Source organism: Corylus avellana, chromosome ca8 (assembly GCF_901000735.1).
Source record: "Corylus avellana chromosome ca8, CavTom2PMs-1.0".
Taxonomy (NCBI): Eukaryota; Viridiplantae; Streptophyta; class Magnoliopsida; order Fagales; family Betulaceae; genus Corylus; species Corylus avellana.
Genome location: NC_081548.1, coordinates 13,991,450 through 14,008,186, shown reverse-complemented (window position 1 = coordinate 14,008,186; position 16,737 = coordinate 13,991,450). Strand labels below are relative to the sequence as shown.

General features: G+C 37.9%; 1 protein-coding gene across 1 annotated transcript in view; it reads left to right on the top strand.

The window, feature by feature from the left end:
* Nucleotides 1–6,397: 6,397 nt before the first annotated feature.
* Nucleotides 6,398–16,737, top strand: part of LOC132189176 (uncharacterized) — a 28,005-nt gene continuing 17,665 nt past the window's right edge. The window contains exons 1-2 of the mRNA XM_059603768.1: nucleotides 6,398–7,427; nucleotides 14,946–15,061. Of these exons, the coding sequence (XP_059459751.1) occupies nucleotides 6,604–7,427; nucleotides 14,946–15,061 (940 nt within the window). The 5' untranslated portion in view covers nucleotides 6,398–6,603. The remainder of the gene's footprint in view (nucleotides 7,428–14,945; nucleotides 15,062–16,737) is intronic.

Genomic DNA, 16,737 nt, shown 5'->3' with positions numbered 1-16,737 from the left:
GACGGGTCGTACCGCATCTTATTGGTTAGGTGGACGAACCGTGCGAATCGAAGATAGATTATGCTTATTCTTTAATAAGGTAGTTTATTGTTTATTTATAACATGCATAGAATGAATTTCTGGGATTAATTATGATTAGCCATTGTTGTGCGGATAGAGGTGAAGTCAATACCCTACACTCTCTCTCTTATTTTAAATCTCTTTTATTTTCATGGACTTTAGTTTTAAAGAAAATCAAATCAAATATCTTTTTAATTAAGTTAATTTTAATCTTTCGAATTTGATAACAAAACCCCTGCAGTCTTTGAGGTTCGACACCCTCTCTATGGCCATATCCTACAAAGATTCGTCCTATTGCTAGTGGTTATTTTTATAATTGATATTTTTGGTCACAAAAATACCATATCAGTATGACATGGGCATCGATACGTGCGGAATAATGGCCATGAACTTACTATATAGACTTCATTTTATGGTCAAATGTGTGTGTGTGTGTGGGCTTTGGATCCAATGGTTTCATGGCCGGCGCAACCATTCTCTAATAGTTGGTCACTATAGGATGTGTATCATTAGTGGTATAGGCAACCCGAGGTCGGACTCAGTCGTACCACTAATGTTATGGACGGTAGCCAACAATATCCGGGACACCAGTGTTGTATTACAAGTCCCTCGGGACATCGCCAACCTTACTAAGAAGGGGTAATATCTTGGGTAAACCATACATTAGAGTTATGACCTATAAATCATTAGTTTTCTTGCATTAAAATACTTAGGCAATTGTTGCCGGGAGTACACCACTCTTTTTATTAACCAAACCATACTCACAAGGTGTATTAATGGAGACAACACCTCCTTTAAAATATTTACTAAAACTGCACGTTTATTTCTGCTTAAATGGGCTCAATCATACCTAATTGTGATGTTTACTTACTAAGTCATTAGACTTACGCTGCTATTCCCCTTTTAGGAAGTTTGACACTAGAACATAGGAGTGGTACGGTTGCCACTACGGACCTGGCTTTGTTTTACATTATTGCTAGTGGCTCCATGTCTTTAATTTCGATGAATATATTTGTCCATTTGATGATTTAATAGTTTCTCAGATTTATTTCACCTTCCTATGCATTAACTCTAAAAATGCTTAGATAGGCGATTTCCCATTTAGCCACAAGTTGGTTTAACTAGGGTAATTGTCAGTAACCCTACCAGGTTAGCCAAGGCAAATTTTGGGAGCATTAAATCAAGACACCAACAACATGCAACTGCAACTCAAAACTTCAGTTGCATTGAACGATACTTGTTCTTCTGCCTTTCTAGTTTCAATGCAAAATTAACAGCATCAACCTAATGGTTGGTTACTATAGGACATACATCATTAGTGGTGTGGGCCACCCGAGGTCAGACTTAGTCATGCCACTAATGTTATGGACAATAGCCTACAATATCGGGGGCACCGGTGTTGTATTACAGGTCTCTCGGGACAGCGCCAACCTTGCTGAGAAGGGGTAATATTTCGGGTAAACCATACATGAGAGTTATGACCTATAAAACATTAGTTTTCTTGCATTAAAATACTTAGGTGATTGTTGCCAGGAGTACACTACTCTTTTTATTAACCAAACCATACTCACAAAGTGTATTAACGGAAACAACACCTCCTTTAAAATATTTACTAAAACTGCACGTTTTTTTTTTTTTTTTTTAAGCAAATAAGGGAAACGGGGAATTACAAGGTGGGTGGCCAACCCAAACAACAGCCCCAACCAAACCTAATAGCAAAGCAGAAACAAGAATTGAAAACCAAACAAGGTAACAAGAGGGAATGGGACAAAGAATGACCCGACCCTATAAAAGTACCAATGCAGCCACAAAGGGCAACTAATAAAGGCAAAACAAAGAAATCCGAAGAAATCTTTGTAAGCGGAACAGAAACTGCGATGCAAAAGGCCAAAAATGGGACGCCGACAGACGGCCACGCCATAACAGAAAAAAATAAATACAGACAGAATAATACATAAAGTAGGAAAAAACAAAGACAAAACAGCAACATCAAAGACTGAAGCAGCCGACAACCGAGAGGAGGGGCGGAGGAAGACGCTGCAAGGCGGCGCGTGGAGTTCACGCTCCCGCGAGTAAGACCAACTCTCGGGCGCGTGGGGACCACGTACCGTCTTGCGATGGCTGGACGATGTCGCAGACGACGCCGGCAGGAAGCGGAGGGACCAAGGATCACGGAGGAGGGGCGCGTCAGAGGAAGAGGCTTCCTGAAAATGCTAGATCTAATTTTAAAAAAATCAGATCCAAAATCTTCAGAAAGGAAGCGGATCCGGGGCCGAAGACAACGGTTGGAGGCTGAAATCAAGCGGCTGAATGGGTTGATGGGTAAGACCTCCGAAGAGGCGGTTATAGCCTTCGAAGAGGCGGATATAGCCTCCAAAGAGGTGCAAAAAGTATCTGAAATAGACAGGGGAGAAAAAAGGAAAAAGGAAGGGAAGGAGGGAACCGTAGTTCCCTCCCCCATGGCTACCGGGAAGGAAAGGTTTTCTTCAGTAAGAGGAGAGAGTGGGGAGCTCCAGTGAGAATAACCAATTAAGGAAAAAACCTGAATGCCTACGAACTAAAACTGCACGTTTATTTCTACTTAAATGGGCTCAATCATACCTAATTGTGATGTTTACTTATTAAGTTATTAGACTTACGATGTTATTCCCCTTTTAAGAAGTTTGACACTAGAACACAGAGGGTTGGCAAAATAGATACCTGACATGACTTGTTTACGATCCGTTTATCCTATGCATGTATTTTCATAATAAGGTTCTTCTAGGCGTCATAAATAATAGTTACATGGATAAGATAAATGAATACTTGTTTTGCCAGCCCTATACAGAGTGGTATGGTTGCCACTATGGACCTGGCTTAGAATCTTCATGCTGTTATTAGGTTTGTTTTACATTATTGCTAGTGGCTCCATGTCTTTAATTTCGATGAATATACTTGTCCATTTGATGATTTAATAATTTCTCAGATTTATTTCACCTTCCTATGCATTAACTCTGAAAATGCTTAGAGGGACGATTTCTTATTTAACCACAAGTTGGTTTAACTGTGGTGCCAATAACCCTGCCAGGTTAGGTAAGGCTAATTTTGGGGGCGTTACATCAAGACACCAACAACATGCAACTGCAACTCAAAACTTCAGTTGCATTGAACGATACTTGTTCTTCTGCCTTTCTAGTTTCAATGCAAAATTAGCAGCATCGACTTCCATTTTTGAATTGTATTCAGCAAGTTTAATTTTTCATTTCAAGATGGTTGTTTCAATCAGTGCCCTCTCAGACTTCAAATTATGTTGCCACTCCATCAACATCAACACCATTCGATCACCGTACACACAAATTTCAGGTTCAACCAATTTAAAAAAAAATTGCAATTACGATTTGTTTTATTTTTTATTTTTTATTTTTTTTTATTTTGCACAATCACACAAATTAGGGTTTAACTCATCACTAAAGGACTTAGGCATCTACCCAGAAAAATGAAATTTCAGTTCAAATTTAATTATCAAGCACTTTTTACCACATAATTTACACATGCATAGAACCTATTGCCCATATTTTTAGTTGTGAAAGCTGTTTTGATCACTGTCTTGATCCTACATTTGCAAATCGGATAGCTCGATCCTAACTCGCTAAGCTCACCCTCGAAGTGCTCCATTGTTCATTGCCGTGACCTCACCGGTAGTGGGTAATGTGTCTCAAATCTGTTTGAGAGCAACAACCCGTAGTGGGTTAGCTTCGTGTTGGTTGAGATCTTTAGCTTAGTATGTGTGGGTCGAGTTCTTCAGCTTAGCGTGGGTCAAGTTCTTCAATGAAATTGTCTATGTAACATAGGTCAACCACGTGTCTATTTTTAAACATATAGGTTATAACGGGTGGAGTTGGGTTAAAAAATCACGTGCATCGCACGTGATGGCCATTTCGTTTGGGGTTAACGACTCAATCTAAGGGAGGGGAGTCAATTGATTGAAATTGAAAGTTATGGGGTTTAAATTGAGAGTTTTTAAAATTTGGAGGGTCTTTTCAAAACATGTGGTAGTTCAAGGGTTTAAAGTGAAGTTTCCCGTTATGAAAGAATTCAAATAATGAGTATTCGTGTGAGTTTTACCCACCATAGTCGTAAAAGGTCTCCTTGGTATATGTCTCCATACTCTCCGAGTCCAAAATCTTTGTAAGGTGTTATCATTTGTCATTTACCTAAGTTAAAAACACTCTTAAACCTAAATTGGACAAAATAGACCTTTTATTAGAGCATCAATTGTTTGTTGAGACATTCGATCGATCGTCATCGATGGATTGATCGTTTGATGTTTTGGCATAGTCTCCATTGTCTAAAAAAGTCATAACTTTACCAAATTTAACACCATCTGAGTCATAATACAACTTCTAATACTATCATAAGCATAAACTATACCTTAATATATGGTTTACACATCAAAGTTCCAACCTTTCTCATCAAACATTGAATCCAATAACAAATCTATGCATAAACATCTTCAAAACACATGGTTTTAAAAGAGTGGGTTAAACAATAATGAATCAACAAAATATCACATACTTATCAAAAGCTATAGCCTACTACTTAAGAATCAATATAAAACCTTAGAGATTCAACCTAAAATCCCTAAACAAAAAACCTACATATTAAATTACGAAAATAAATCATAAATGGTAGCTAAACATCATGCAAATATGCTTAATAGGATAAGGGAAATGAGATTAAAGTAAGACGTTACATTTCTTGAAGGTAAACTTCAATAATCCTTTTCTTCTTTTTTTTTTTTTCTCTCTCTCTCTAGGGTTTTATGGACTAAAGGAGGATGAAAATGAGTAGATTGAATAATTTAGATCCTCAAATAGTCTTGCATGGTCGTGTATAATCATTGAGGTGCCAACATTTCATTTGCATATAGATTGACATCAATCGATTGATCCTATGTCAATTGATTGTTAGGGCTGAGTCAGCTTGATTGATCGATGGTCCACATCAGTTGATCGATCACTGCAGAAAATAACTAAAGTCCAAAGTGAAATCCTATTTTCTCCCATTTAGGTACTTAAGAATCAATCTCTAACAAACATATGCACTATTTAGAGCACACCTAACCCTAATTAAATAGCATAATGTTACATAAATGCACATTTCACTCAAACACACACTTCACTTAAAAGTGCAACCGAATGTAACACCACTTGTTGCAATTTTAACCAATTTTCTTAAGAATTCAGCTTATACACATATGCATACACACATGCACACGTGCCACACGATGCCTCTGTTTGCCTTAAAAATAGGAGCAATTTTGTTCAGAAAAAAAATACCACTTCTTTTTAGCAAAAGGAAAAACCCTTAAAAAAAAAAAAAGAGAGAGGAAATGATCAAATCAAAGGAACCAAACTATTTCACCCAAGCAATCTCTCAATATAGCTTATGAGAGCATCTCCGGTTGATGCTCTAAAGAGCTGAAAATAGCTATATTTAGTTTTTATCAATTAAATTTAGTCTCCCATAGATGTTTCAAAATAAAAATTTTGCTACATATTAACATATAAAGTATTATTGTAACACATAACAGTAATTTTTTATTTTTTATTTTCTTTCTTTCTTCCTTATCGCTCTTTTTAATAAAAATAATATTTTAAAAAATAAATAGTTGAATGAATAATATGATAGAGTTTGTATTGAAAATTAGTAGTTAAAATAAAAAGAAAATGTATTTTGAAAGGCTAAAATAGCAAGATGCTCCGACTAAGTTTTTTTTTATTTTTTATTTTTGTGGGTGTCGTTAGTTTTTAGTTACTTTGATACGCGTGTCCCCAAACCGGTCAGCATCAACAATTCTGTTTAAGAAACTGACGCCATCACCCGCAAAACGGTCACAGTCCAGTCACACGTGAAGCTTCCGACGTAGAAAAAACGCAAATTGCAAATCAACTGTCATCGCTGGCCGAATAATATGCCGTAGGTGACACGGTGGAGTTCCTCCCTCCGGGTGGATCAAGCACTGCTCTGTTTCGTTGATTAACGTCGCGCCAGGCACTCCACACGGGCACCCACCGCGCGTGAAGGAAAAATCTTCATTCAGTTTTTAACTTTAAACAGGGAACGTTCTTTATGGCAACTTTTTGAGTTTCAATAAAAAAGAAAAAAAAATGATTGAATAATTGAACCACGCTACCACAGACGCCTCATCCCGTGGCAGCGAATAATCTGTCCTGAAAATGAAACGCCACGCAAACCTCAAGCTCACTCTAAAACGACCTCGTCTAATCACTATTTCTTTATCCTCCCAAAATTAATATAAAGCTCTCTCTCTCTCTCTCTCTCTCTCTCTCACTCTCACTCTTTCTCTCTTCCTCCACCGACTTTCTTCCTTCTCTCTCTCTCTCTCTCTCGCCTGAGCCATCTCTAGGGTTTTCAGTTCTCAGTGGGTGTTCCAGGAATTCATATAGACGGAGAAGCCTATCTTTCCGTGGGTTTTTCAAATGCTACTCACTCGAGAATCGAATCCGGGCCCTCCATGCTAATGACTTTCTCCACCAGTGAATGGCTCGATTTCGCCCTCATTTTTTGCGTTTCTTTCTTCTCTTCGCCCTTGTAATCCTCACGAACCGTATCCTCGTTCTCGCCACCACAAACTACGATTCCGACGGTGGTGATTTTGAATACAATCTATTCCATCAGGACTACTCGCCTCCGGCTCCTCCGCCGCCGCCACCTCTCCCGCCTTCCGTTTCGTGCGCCGATGACCTCGGTGGCATCGGCACGCTGGACACCACGTGTCAGATAGTCAGCGACGTGAACCTCACCCGCGACGCGTACATAGAAGGGAAGGGCAGTTTTTACATCCAACCCGGGGTGAGATTCCATTGTCCAAGTCCCGGATGTCTAATAACGGTCAACATTTCTGGTAATTTTAGTCTAGGCATCAAGTCATCGATCGTGAGCGGATCTTTTGAGCTCGCGGCGCACAACGCGAGCTTCCTCAATGGTTCGGTGGTGAACATGACCGGGCTGGCGGGGCAGCCGCCGCCCGAGACAAGCGGGACCCCGCAGGAGATTAGCGGGGCAGGTGGGGGGCATGGCGGGAGGGGCGCGTGTTGTTTGGTGGACGAGACTAAACTCCCGGAGGACGAGTGGGGCGGCGACGCCTACTCGTGGTCGTCGCTGCATAAGCCATGCAGTTTCGGGAGCCGGGGTGGGACGACAAGCAAGGAGGCCGATTATGGCGGATTAGGGGGTGGGCGGGTGAAGATGGAGATTGTGGGGTATGTTGTGGTGGAGGGGAGTATTTTGGCCGATGGAGGTGATGGAGGGACCAAAGGTGGAGGTGGCTCTGGCGGCAGCATCTACATCAAGGCTTATAAAATGTAATTAAATCTATCACCCTACGTTTATCTTTGCAGTCTAGTTTTTTTGTCCTATTTCGGTCCATGATAAAATGTTGAGTTGAGGTCATTTGGTTGGCCAGGAAATGTTGGCAAAGAATAAGTTATTACTGTTGTTAATTTAGAGACGTGAGTTTTTTTCCTGTTGGTTGGTCACAGAATGTGGATAAGTAATATAATATTCAACTGATCTTAGTAGAAGTATACGCCTTAGATTAGTTGGGTCTTTTTAGTTTGTCTGAAAAAGTTTTTAGTGGAAAAAAGAGAAGAAATGAGAAGTTCTGAATCTGGAAAGGCCCTATATTGTTGTATGGTTACACCTTCAATGAACAATAAAACGGCTTGTGTCTTTTGCCTGGCTTCACTTTGTAGATTAAAAACCAAAAAGAAGAGAAAAGCTACTGCTGTGACTATTTTTTTCCCTTCATTTTTCTGTTTCCTCATCAACCAAACCAAGTTGACTATTGCTTTTGGGCATTTATGTGAAGGGTGTTGGAGTCTTGCTGCTAAATTATATTTTATTTGTCATATTACTCTAGTACAAAATATGTTATTTTCTTGTACTTTGTTATTTCCTTTTGATACGCTATAGGTGGACTTTGGTTCTGGCATGAAAATCTATGTAATAGGATTAAATGATTTTACTTCTGGAGTATAGACTTGAGATGTAAATTTTGAATGACTTAAGTTGATGCTTTGGTTTTAAAGTCCTACCAACTGCCCTAGATTATTTTTTTTTATTTCCTTAAATTATTTAGAGGAAGAAAATTGTTGCCATAACCCTGACATTTAAAATAAGTATTTTAAAAGGATTGTATGTATCACTGCTCTCTACTATTATTGTAACTTTGTTGGTGGGGAATTAGAATGCAACTACGAAGAGGACTGGGAGACAACTGTACGTGAACTGCAGGCAGTATGCGGACTATTGTTGTGTAAAAGATGGTGTCTATGTGCCTTTTATGGTGTTTATGGAAGGAAAAGAATGACATAAGTTTTGAGGACCAAGAGAGGTCACCGGAGAAGATTAAGTTCTTATTTTTCAAAACTTTGTATCTTTGGACTGTTGCTTATGTTTCTCCTTTGATGATTAGTCATAGTGATTTTCTTGTTCGTTTTGCTCCTTTTAGCTTGCCACTCATTCTTGTATACTTTCTGTGTACTTAGGAGCGCCTTACGAATTTAATGATATGTGTCCATTACTTGTCAAAAAAAAATTTCCTCAATGATATTTGTAGTTTCCTCTTTCTTTTTCCCATTTCTCCTTCTGATAACTTTATCAGCGTACATTTGCTCCTAGTTCCTTGCCTTTTTCTTTCTTTCCTTATTATCGTCCCTTCATACTCTGTTTTCATTTTGTACCTTTATTGATGTGAAATGTGTTCATAATTTAAATTGACTTCTACTCTTTGGTTCAGAAAAATGAACCTCGATTTTTTTTAAAACTTTATGCAAGAGTGATTTACTTATTACTTTGTCCCATAGTTTAGGTACAAGTTTCCTTTTTTATGTCCCAAAATTAGTCTATTATGAAAAATCAATGACATTTCTTCTCGATCACTTCCCCATTATGTCCTTTGTCATCACATGGATTACATGTAATGTGATGTATATTTTTTCTCCACCTTTTAATGTACAAGCAAGGAAAAGATTGGAATGTTAATATACTGTGAGTAACTTACAAAAAAATAAAAAAATAAAAAAAATATTGTGAGTAGGTGTGCAAGCATTTAATCTTTATTCCTTGACATGCTTGCTTTCTCAAAGTGGAGAATTTGTAAGGATGGGTGAGTCTTACAAAGGTAATAGTTATTTTTAATATTGTTGGAATTATAGTTAAATGATTAAATGATTTAATTGTTTGGAGAGACCTTTGAGGAAAATGAGGTCCCAAAGGTGGTGAAAGCCGTTAACTATGACAAGACTCCGGATCCTGATGGTTTTACCATGGGTTTCTTCTAAGACTGTTTGGAGGTGCTCAAAATAGAAATCATGAATGACTTCCACGATTTTCACACTAGAGTTATGTTTGAAAAAACCCTCAATGCCACATTCATTTCTCTTATACTGAAGAAACCAGGTGCCATAGACATTGAGGATCTTCGACCTTTTGGCTTAGTGGCTGGAGTGTATAAAGTTGTTGCCAAAGTTCTAGCTAAAGGTTGAAAATGATAGTGGAGAAGATCATTTCTAAGCCTCGGACACTTTCATCAAGGGTAGGTAGATTCTAGACTCTGTTCTCATCACCAACAAATGCCTTGATAGTAGGATTAGATCTGCTGAACTAGGTGTGTTGTGCAAGTTGGATATTGAAAAGGCTTATGATCATGTCAATTGGGATTTTCTCTTGCATATGTTGAGGAGATGTAGTGTAAATGGATAGCATATTGTGTTTTCTTGGTGCGCTTTTTTTGTATTAGTGAATGGAACTCCAGGGGGTTTCTTTAATAGCTCTTGTGGCTTGAGATAAAGAGACCTATTGTCTCCCTTTCTATTCGTTATTGTTATGGAGGCATTAAGTAGAAAGATTTCTACTTTAGTGAATCAGGGTCTTTTATCAAAATTCATGGTGGGGCCTAGGAGTGGTGGTGCTATCAATATTTCTCATATTTTGTTTGCAGACGGCACCTTGATATTTAGTGGGGCAAATCCCGTCATCTTTGCAACTTGCATTTCTTTCTTTTTTTAATTTTTAATTTTTTTATGCTTTGAAACAGTTTTAGGTTGCACGTGGACTATGGCATGCTATCTTTAGTCGGTTCAGGTTGCATTGGGTTATGCCTTGTAGGGTGGAGGATTTGTATGCTTGTTGGTGGATGGGAGGGCGCTCTCGGAGTGCAGTTGAGTGGAAGATGATTATTTTATGTCTTATGTGGTGTGTATGGAGCGAAAGAAATGCAAGATGCTTTGAGGATTCCACAAGGACTTTACACTATTCACTTGGACAGCCGCTTGGCTAGCTCCGTTAGTGATTAGTTTTTCTGAGTTCTCATTCTTTTTTCTCCCTCTAACTAGGCGCTCACTTTTTATACTCCCTGTGCAGTAGGGTTGGCCCCTCTGCGTTTTTGATTATAAAACATTACTTATCCAAAAAAAAAAAAAAAAAAAAGGGTTTCAGGTTTTAGGATTAATTTGATTAAATCAGAGTTGGTCCCCGTTGGCAATGTAGAAGGTCTTGTTAGTATTTTGGGTTACATGGTATCTTCTTTGCCTACGAAATACCTAGGTCTTCTCTTGGGAGCCTTGTTTAATGCCAAATCTATTTGGGATGACATTTATTGAGAAGATAGAGCGTCCTTGGACTAGATGGAAGATGATGTACTTGTCAAAGGATGAGAGAGTTACCTGAACAATGAGATTTTTTATGGGGCGTCGTGGTGAAGATTTCAAATTTTAGTTGGATTGAGGTGTGTACTATGATCTCAGGAGGGTTGGCGGTTTGGAATTTCCTTGTGTTCAACCGAGCTCTTTTAGGGAAGCGGCTTTGACTTTGTTCTTATGAGAGAGAGAGACTTTATGACGGTTGGTTGTGGATTCAAAATACAGTAGTGAATGGGGCGGGTAATGTTTAAATGAGAGGTGCATGGGTTGTATGGGGTGGGTTTTCGAAAAATATCTGGAGGGACTGAGAGGAGTTTTCTAGCTATACTAGATTTGTGGTAGGTGACGACTCCAAAATTAGATTCTTGCATGACGTATGATGTGGGGATCAAGCCCTCAAGATAACTTTTCTAGACATGTATAGCATTGCATGTTTTAAGGATGCTGTAGTGACAGACCATTTAGAGCTTTCTAGTGCCTCATATTTGTGGAATATTGACTTTCTTAGCATGGCTCACGATTGGGAGGTGGATCTCTATACCTCGTTCTTCACCTTGTTGTATTCCTTCAAAGTGAGATAGGGTGGTGAAGATAAGCTTTGTTGGGTTCCTTCCAAGAGAGAGTTCTTTGATGTTAGATCGTACTACAATGTTCTTGGTCCCCATAATAGTATTCCTTGGAAGAGTATTTTGCGGAATAAGGTTCCCTTAAGAGTGGCGTTTTTGCTTGGTCGAACGCATTAGGGAAGATTCTTACTATGGATAATCTAAGGAAACGATATGTCATTGCAGTTAGGTGGTGTTGCATGTGTAAGAAGAATGGGGAGTCAGTGGATCATCTTCTACTCCATTGTGAAATTGCTAGTGTTGTTTGGAATTCTATCTTCAGCAATGTATGGTTGGCTTGGGTTATGCCTAGTTGGGTGGTAGATCTCTTCACTTACTAGAGAGCACTAAGTGGTATATTTTAGCTTGATGCACTTTGGAAATGATTTCGTCGTGTCTTATGTGGTGTCTTTGGGGGGAAAGAAATAATCGGAGCTATACCCCAAAGTATGAGTATGGTTCGACTTCGGAGTTGGTGGTTAGTGATGGGGAGGATGGAGATTTTTGGGATGAGGAGGATAGAGAGCTTTCATGCCCTTTGTTGATTTTCCCCTTGCCACTATGTTAGATTGGGCTTTGTTTGGGGATGAGGGGATCAAAGACTTAATAGAGGATACCCCTGGAAGGTTAAGAATGCTCCATTAACTATGATGCGAAGGGAGAATCATCTAGGGGTGGAAAAGGCAAGGCTCACGTGTCTTAGCGTTTGAGGGTTTTGGGCTCTGTTGTCTCGTGGGTTTTGGGTGGTGGGCTTGATGGGTTGGTTGGGTTGAGGGTGTTCTTGTTGTTGCTTGGGTTTTGGACTTGTGGGAGCTCCATGTGTATACGGTCTATGTACTTAGGGGCGCCTTACGTTTTTTCAATAAAGCTTTCATTACTTATCAAAAAAGCAAAAAGAAATAATCGCAGCTTTGAAGATCGCAAAAGAACATTGGTGGAATTGAAGGCTTTATTCTTTAAGACTCTTTTTCATTGGGTTGCAACCATTGGTTTTAATATTTTGAGCTTTCATTTTTTTTTTTAGATCCTTTATTTTAGCTTCTAGTTAGGTATTTCTCTAGTATATTTCCTGTGTACTTGGTTACGCCTTTGTGATTTTTAATGAATATGCGATTACCTATAAAAAAAAATTGTTAAGTGATTAAATTTGTCATTTCTTATCAATGTAGGCTTTTGAGATGGGTGATATTTATTATTATTGTTGTTGTTATTATTTCCCATGTACTTTTTGTTTTTGTTTTTGATAGGTACCTCTATTATTTCCTATGTACTTGGTTGCGCCTTTGTGCTTCTTAATGAATATGCGAGTAGTAAAAAAAAAATTGATAAGTGATTAAATTTATCATTTCCTATCGGTGTAGGCTTTTGGGATGAGTGATATTTATTATTATTGTTATTGTTATTATTTTTTGTTGTTGTTGTTATTAGAACATTAATTAAATGATTAATTACATCATTTCATATTAATTTTAACTTATAAGATGATTGGTGATTTGATATAGTATAAGCGTAGAGATCTTGAGTTTGAAATTCTGACTCCATGGTTTTATTTTCAATTTCAACTAAAGTATTCTATGTGTTGTATTAATTAAATAATTAACTTCACTATTTCCTATGAGTTTAAATTTTTGGGATAACTAGTGATTTAATAATCATCATAATCATGATCTGAAACTTAAGTTAATCCCTATTTTTCTTTCCAATCAATTTAACATGGTGGGCTTAAAGAAAAAAAAACTTCAAAAATAAAGGAAATAAAAATGTGGAAATTTCTTTGAAAGAAATTTTCAACAGAGCTATTTATTAAGGGACTCATGTTAGTGTTATGATACTTGTGCCCTGCATTCATGTCAATATCCTTTTTTTTTTGTGATAAGTAAATCAGTTTTATTAAATATTCATGTCAATATCCTTGATACAGGAATGCACAATATGAGACTTTTACGTTAGCAAAAAGTTATTTGGAAAGAACAAAATAGTTCTTAAAAGAATAAGTCCTACTCTTATAATATATATAAATATCAAAGCATTGGTTTTCCTCCTCCATGTTTAATCATCAATGTGATCACTCTCTTACTTGCCTTGGTAACCTAATTTAGAATAGTCTGTACCTACCAATCTCTCTGAGTTTTTACCATGCAACAGCTTAGTTGTTTCTTACTAGAAAAAAAAGAAAGAACTATCCATTTATCTTGATCTTCTTCCGCTTCCCAAACCCTTCGCTTTTTCATAATGCACTATTTCACCTTCCAAATATTTTTGGAATATGTTTCCTTAATAAATTTATATACTTATGTATATGTACCCAAGAGTTTACTTGTTATGACCATACCAATCACTGCACCTTGTTGTACTGCTCAGTGCAACTTCCAAATTGTGCAAATTTTAGAGAAAACAGATGAACATAATAGCTGGATGCAAAACCACTCCTGACACCAAACCTGACTACCAAACCCTGAAACAGATGAACCCAATAGTTGGATGCATAAATGCACCCGACTCCCAAACCTGAGTTAATGTAAAATAAGGGTTTGCTAATTCTGAACTGGAGTCCTGTGAATGGGAGCTGTAGTTTTGGATTTTTTGTTACTTGGATATGCGTTTTCCTTGTAGCTTTGCTGTGGGAGGTGGACGTGTTTAGGTTTCTTGAAATCATTAGACTGATGTTTGTGTTGAGGAAAGATAGATTGAACTCTGATACCTCAACTTTGGTGATATGTGTGTGTGAAAAATTACATTGCACTTTCGGGTTTGTGAAATTACATTGTGTATTGTCATTGTTTTGAGTTAGATACCAACCTCCCTTAAATTAGAAATATTATGTTTAAATCAAAACCAAGTTTTCAAATTGTTTTACTCATTTACTGAAAAAAAAGGCTTTTTCCCAAAAGAAAAAAAAAACTCTTTTGTTGGATTTTTGGTTTCTCGTTTTCCAATTATTGTACCTTAGTTTTTAAATTATTTTCTCCCTAACAGGAAGCAAAATGCTTTGGAAAGTTTTTGTTTAATTTCGACCCCAAAAAAAAAAAAAAAAAAACTAAATGAGGAGCAATTGAATTTGTGAAGAATAGTTAAATTGGTCGAAATCAAGTTCTCTTAAATAATTTATGGCCCAATAGTTAATACAATGCTTAATGAGTGTAAATTCAGTGGTTGCTGAACTTTTAAAAGTAAAATTAGTAATTTAAGCATTTTAACCAAACTCTTTAACTTTTGTTTTTGTATCGGTAAAAGATCATGTTGGATTATTTAATATATATTAGTGTCTTAAAGGTGAGCAGTGTATGATATTTTTCATTTCAAAGAAGGTTAATGTCTAATTCAAAACAAGGAGAGAAAAAAGTCTAATTGCCCAAAATCTCAGGGGAGGTTAGTGTAATTTTACCACGTGTGTGAATGCTGGACACATTTAAGATAGATTTATATTTATATTTTTAGCAGGAGATACATTCAACTCCATATTATTCCACATAATTCTCATCCCTTGGTTCTATGTAGATGTGGGTGTGATTGTACTTGCACCAGGGTCAAGTTGCATCTGTAAAATTAACTAAAGTGTTTTTCTTAAGAGCAGGACTGGCAGTGGCAGGATAAGTGCTTGTGGAGGTAATGGTTATGGTGGTGGTGGTGGTGGTAGAGTTTCAGTTGATGTTTTCAGCAGGCATGATGACCCAAAAATTTTTGTGCATGGTGAGACTCGTTTTGTTCTTTTGCCATGCTTATGTCCCTTTATATTTCTAAAACGTTCTAGGAGCAACTTATTAACTGGAAAATGCTTTTTTATTATCAATATGTTATATTCTCTTAGGGGTCTGCCTTGGTTCTAGATAAAGTTATATTATTATATCAATGGAAGGGAATGTGGGAAGCCCATTCGCATGCATGACATGAATACACAACGATTATTATGGTAATGTAGTTCAGACGTAGGGATACTATAGGCATATAATGAGACTGGGAACACAAGCGAGTTTTATAAAATCATGTCATCCAGAGTGCCTAAATTTTCTTTATTAATGTAATGAAGTATATGTCTGTACTTTATGTCATGAGGAACCGACAAGTGTCATTTGTATTCATCCCAAAAAATGTCATTTGATATAATCTGACATACTTCTATAACAATAGGGCAACACGAGTTGTATTGGTTATGATGGAGGACAGCACTTAATTTTAGGGAATATTGTTTTGAATGGTCAATATAGGTGGGCTGGAAAACTTTTAAGCTCTAGATGATGTTTCCTGTTTTTTTTTTTTTTAAGGAGGGTATAATCTATGCAAGGAAAGAAAAACTAAACAGCATAGGTGCTGTCCAGGAGTTGTGCATGGTACACATGAAGAGGAAACTTATAATGGATTTTGGGTGTTGATTGATAATGGGTAGTGTACTCGTTTTCTTGAATGGCAATTTGTGATTGATTGGAGGCTTGTCTTCACTTTCCCTTCACTTCCTATCTCCCTGCTAGCTGAATGCAACAAGTTGAAGACTAAGGCGAAGAAATACACCTCCCAGCCATGAGTCGCTCTAGCAAAGCTAACATTTCACTAATTGAAACCACCATAAAGCTCCAGGTTGGCTATTGTAGAGGCATTCTTCGTGCAAGCAATACTATATAAAACTTGAACGGCTTCCTTCAAGGCCTTATCCCCACACCACAAGTTGTGCCAAAATCTAACTTTGGAGCCAACTCCCACATCAAATCTAGTGTGCCTAGAAAACCACATCAAATCTAGTGTGCAAAAATGTATTGGCCTCTTTCTTTCAGGCGTTACAATTTGCTCAAGTGAATCGAGGGTGTGAAGATAGATTGCGGTTGCAATCTTCCAAAAAAGGGCGTTTCAAGGTCAAGTTCCTTTACGCTTCCTTGGCGCGTCCTGAAGGGAGGGAATTCCCTTGGAAGAGTGTGTGGCGAACTCAAGCTGCTCCAAGGGCGAGCTTCTTTGTGTGGACGGCGGCTTTGGGCAAAATCCTGACCTTAGATAACCTCAGGAAGCGACAAGTGATTGTGACGAATAGGTGTTATTTATATAAGAGGAATGAGGAGACGGTAGATCATCTTCTCTTGCATTGTGAGGTGGCTTATGCTTTGTGGTGTGCTTTCTTTGGTCGGTTTGGATTGTCTTGGGTGATGCCAAGACGGGTTTCGAATTTACTCGCCTGTTGGTGGTCTTCGGGGAGGAGGGGGAGTGCAGCGGTTTGGAAGATGGTGCCTACTTGTTTCTTTTGGTGTTTATGGAGGGAAAGAAACAATAGATGCTTTGAGGATTTGGAGGGGACATTGGAAGACATCTTAGCTTCTTGCTTTCATACTTTGTATTTTTGGACCATTGCGCATGTCTTTCCGGTGTCGATTAGTTATAATGAT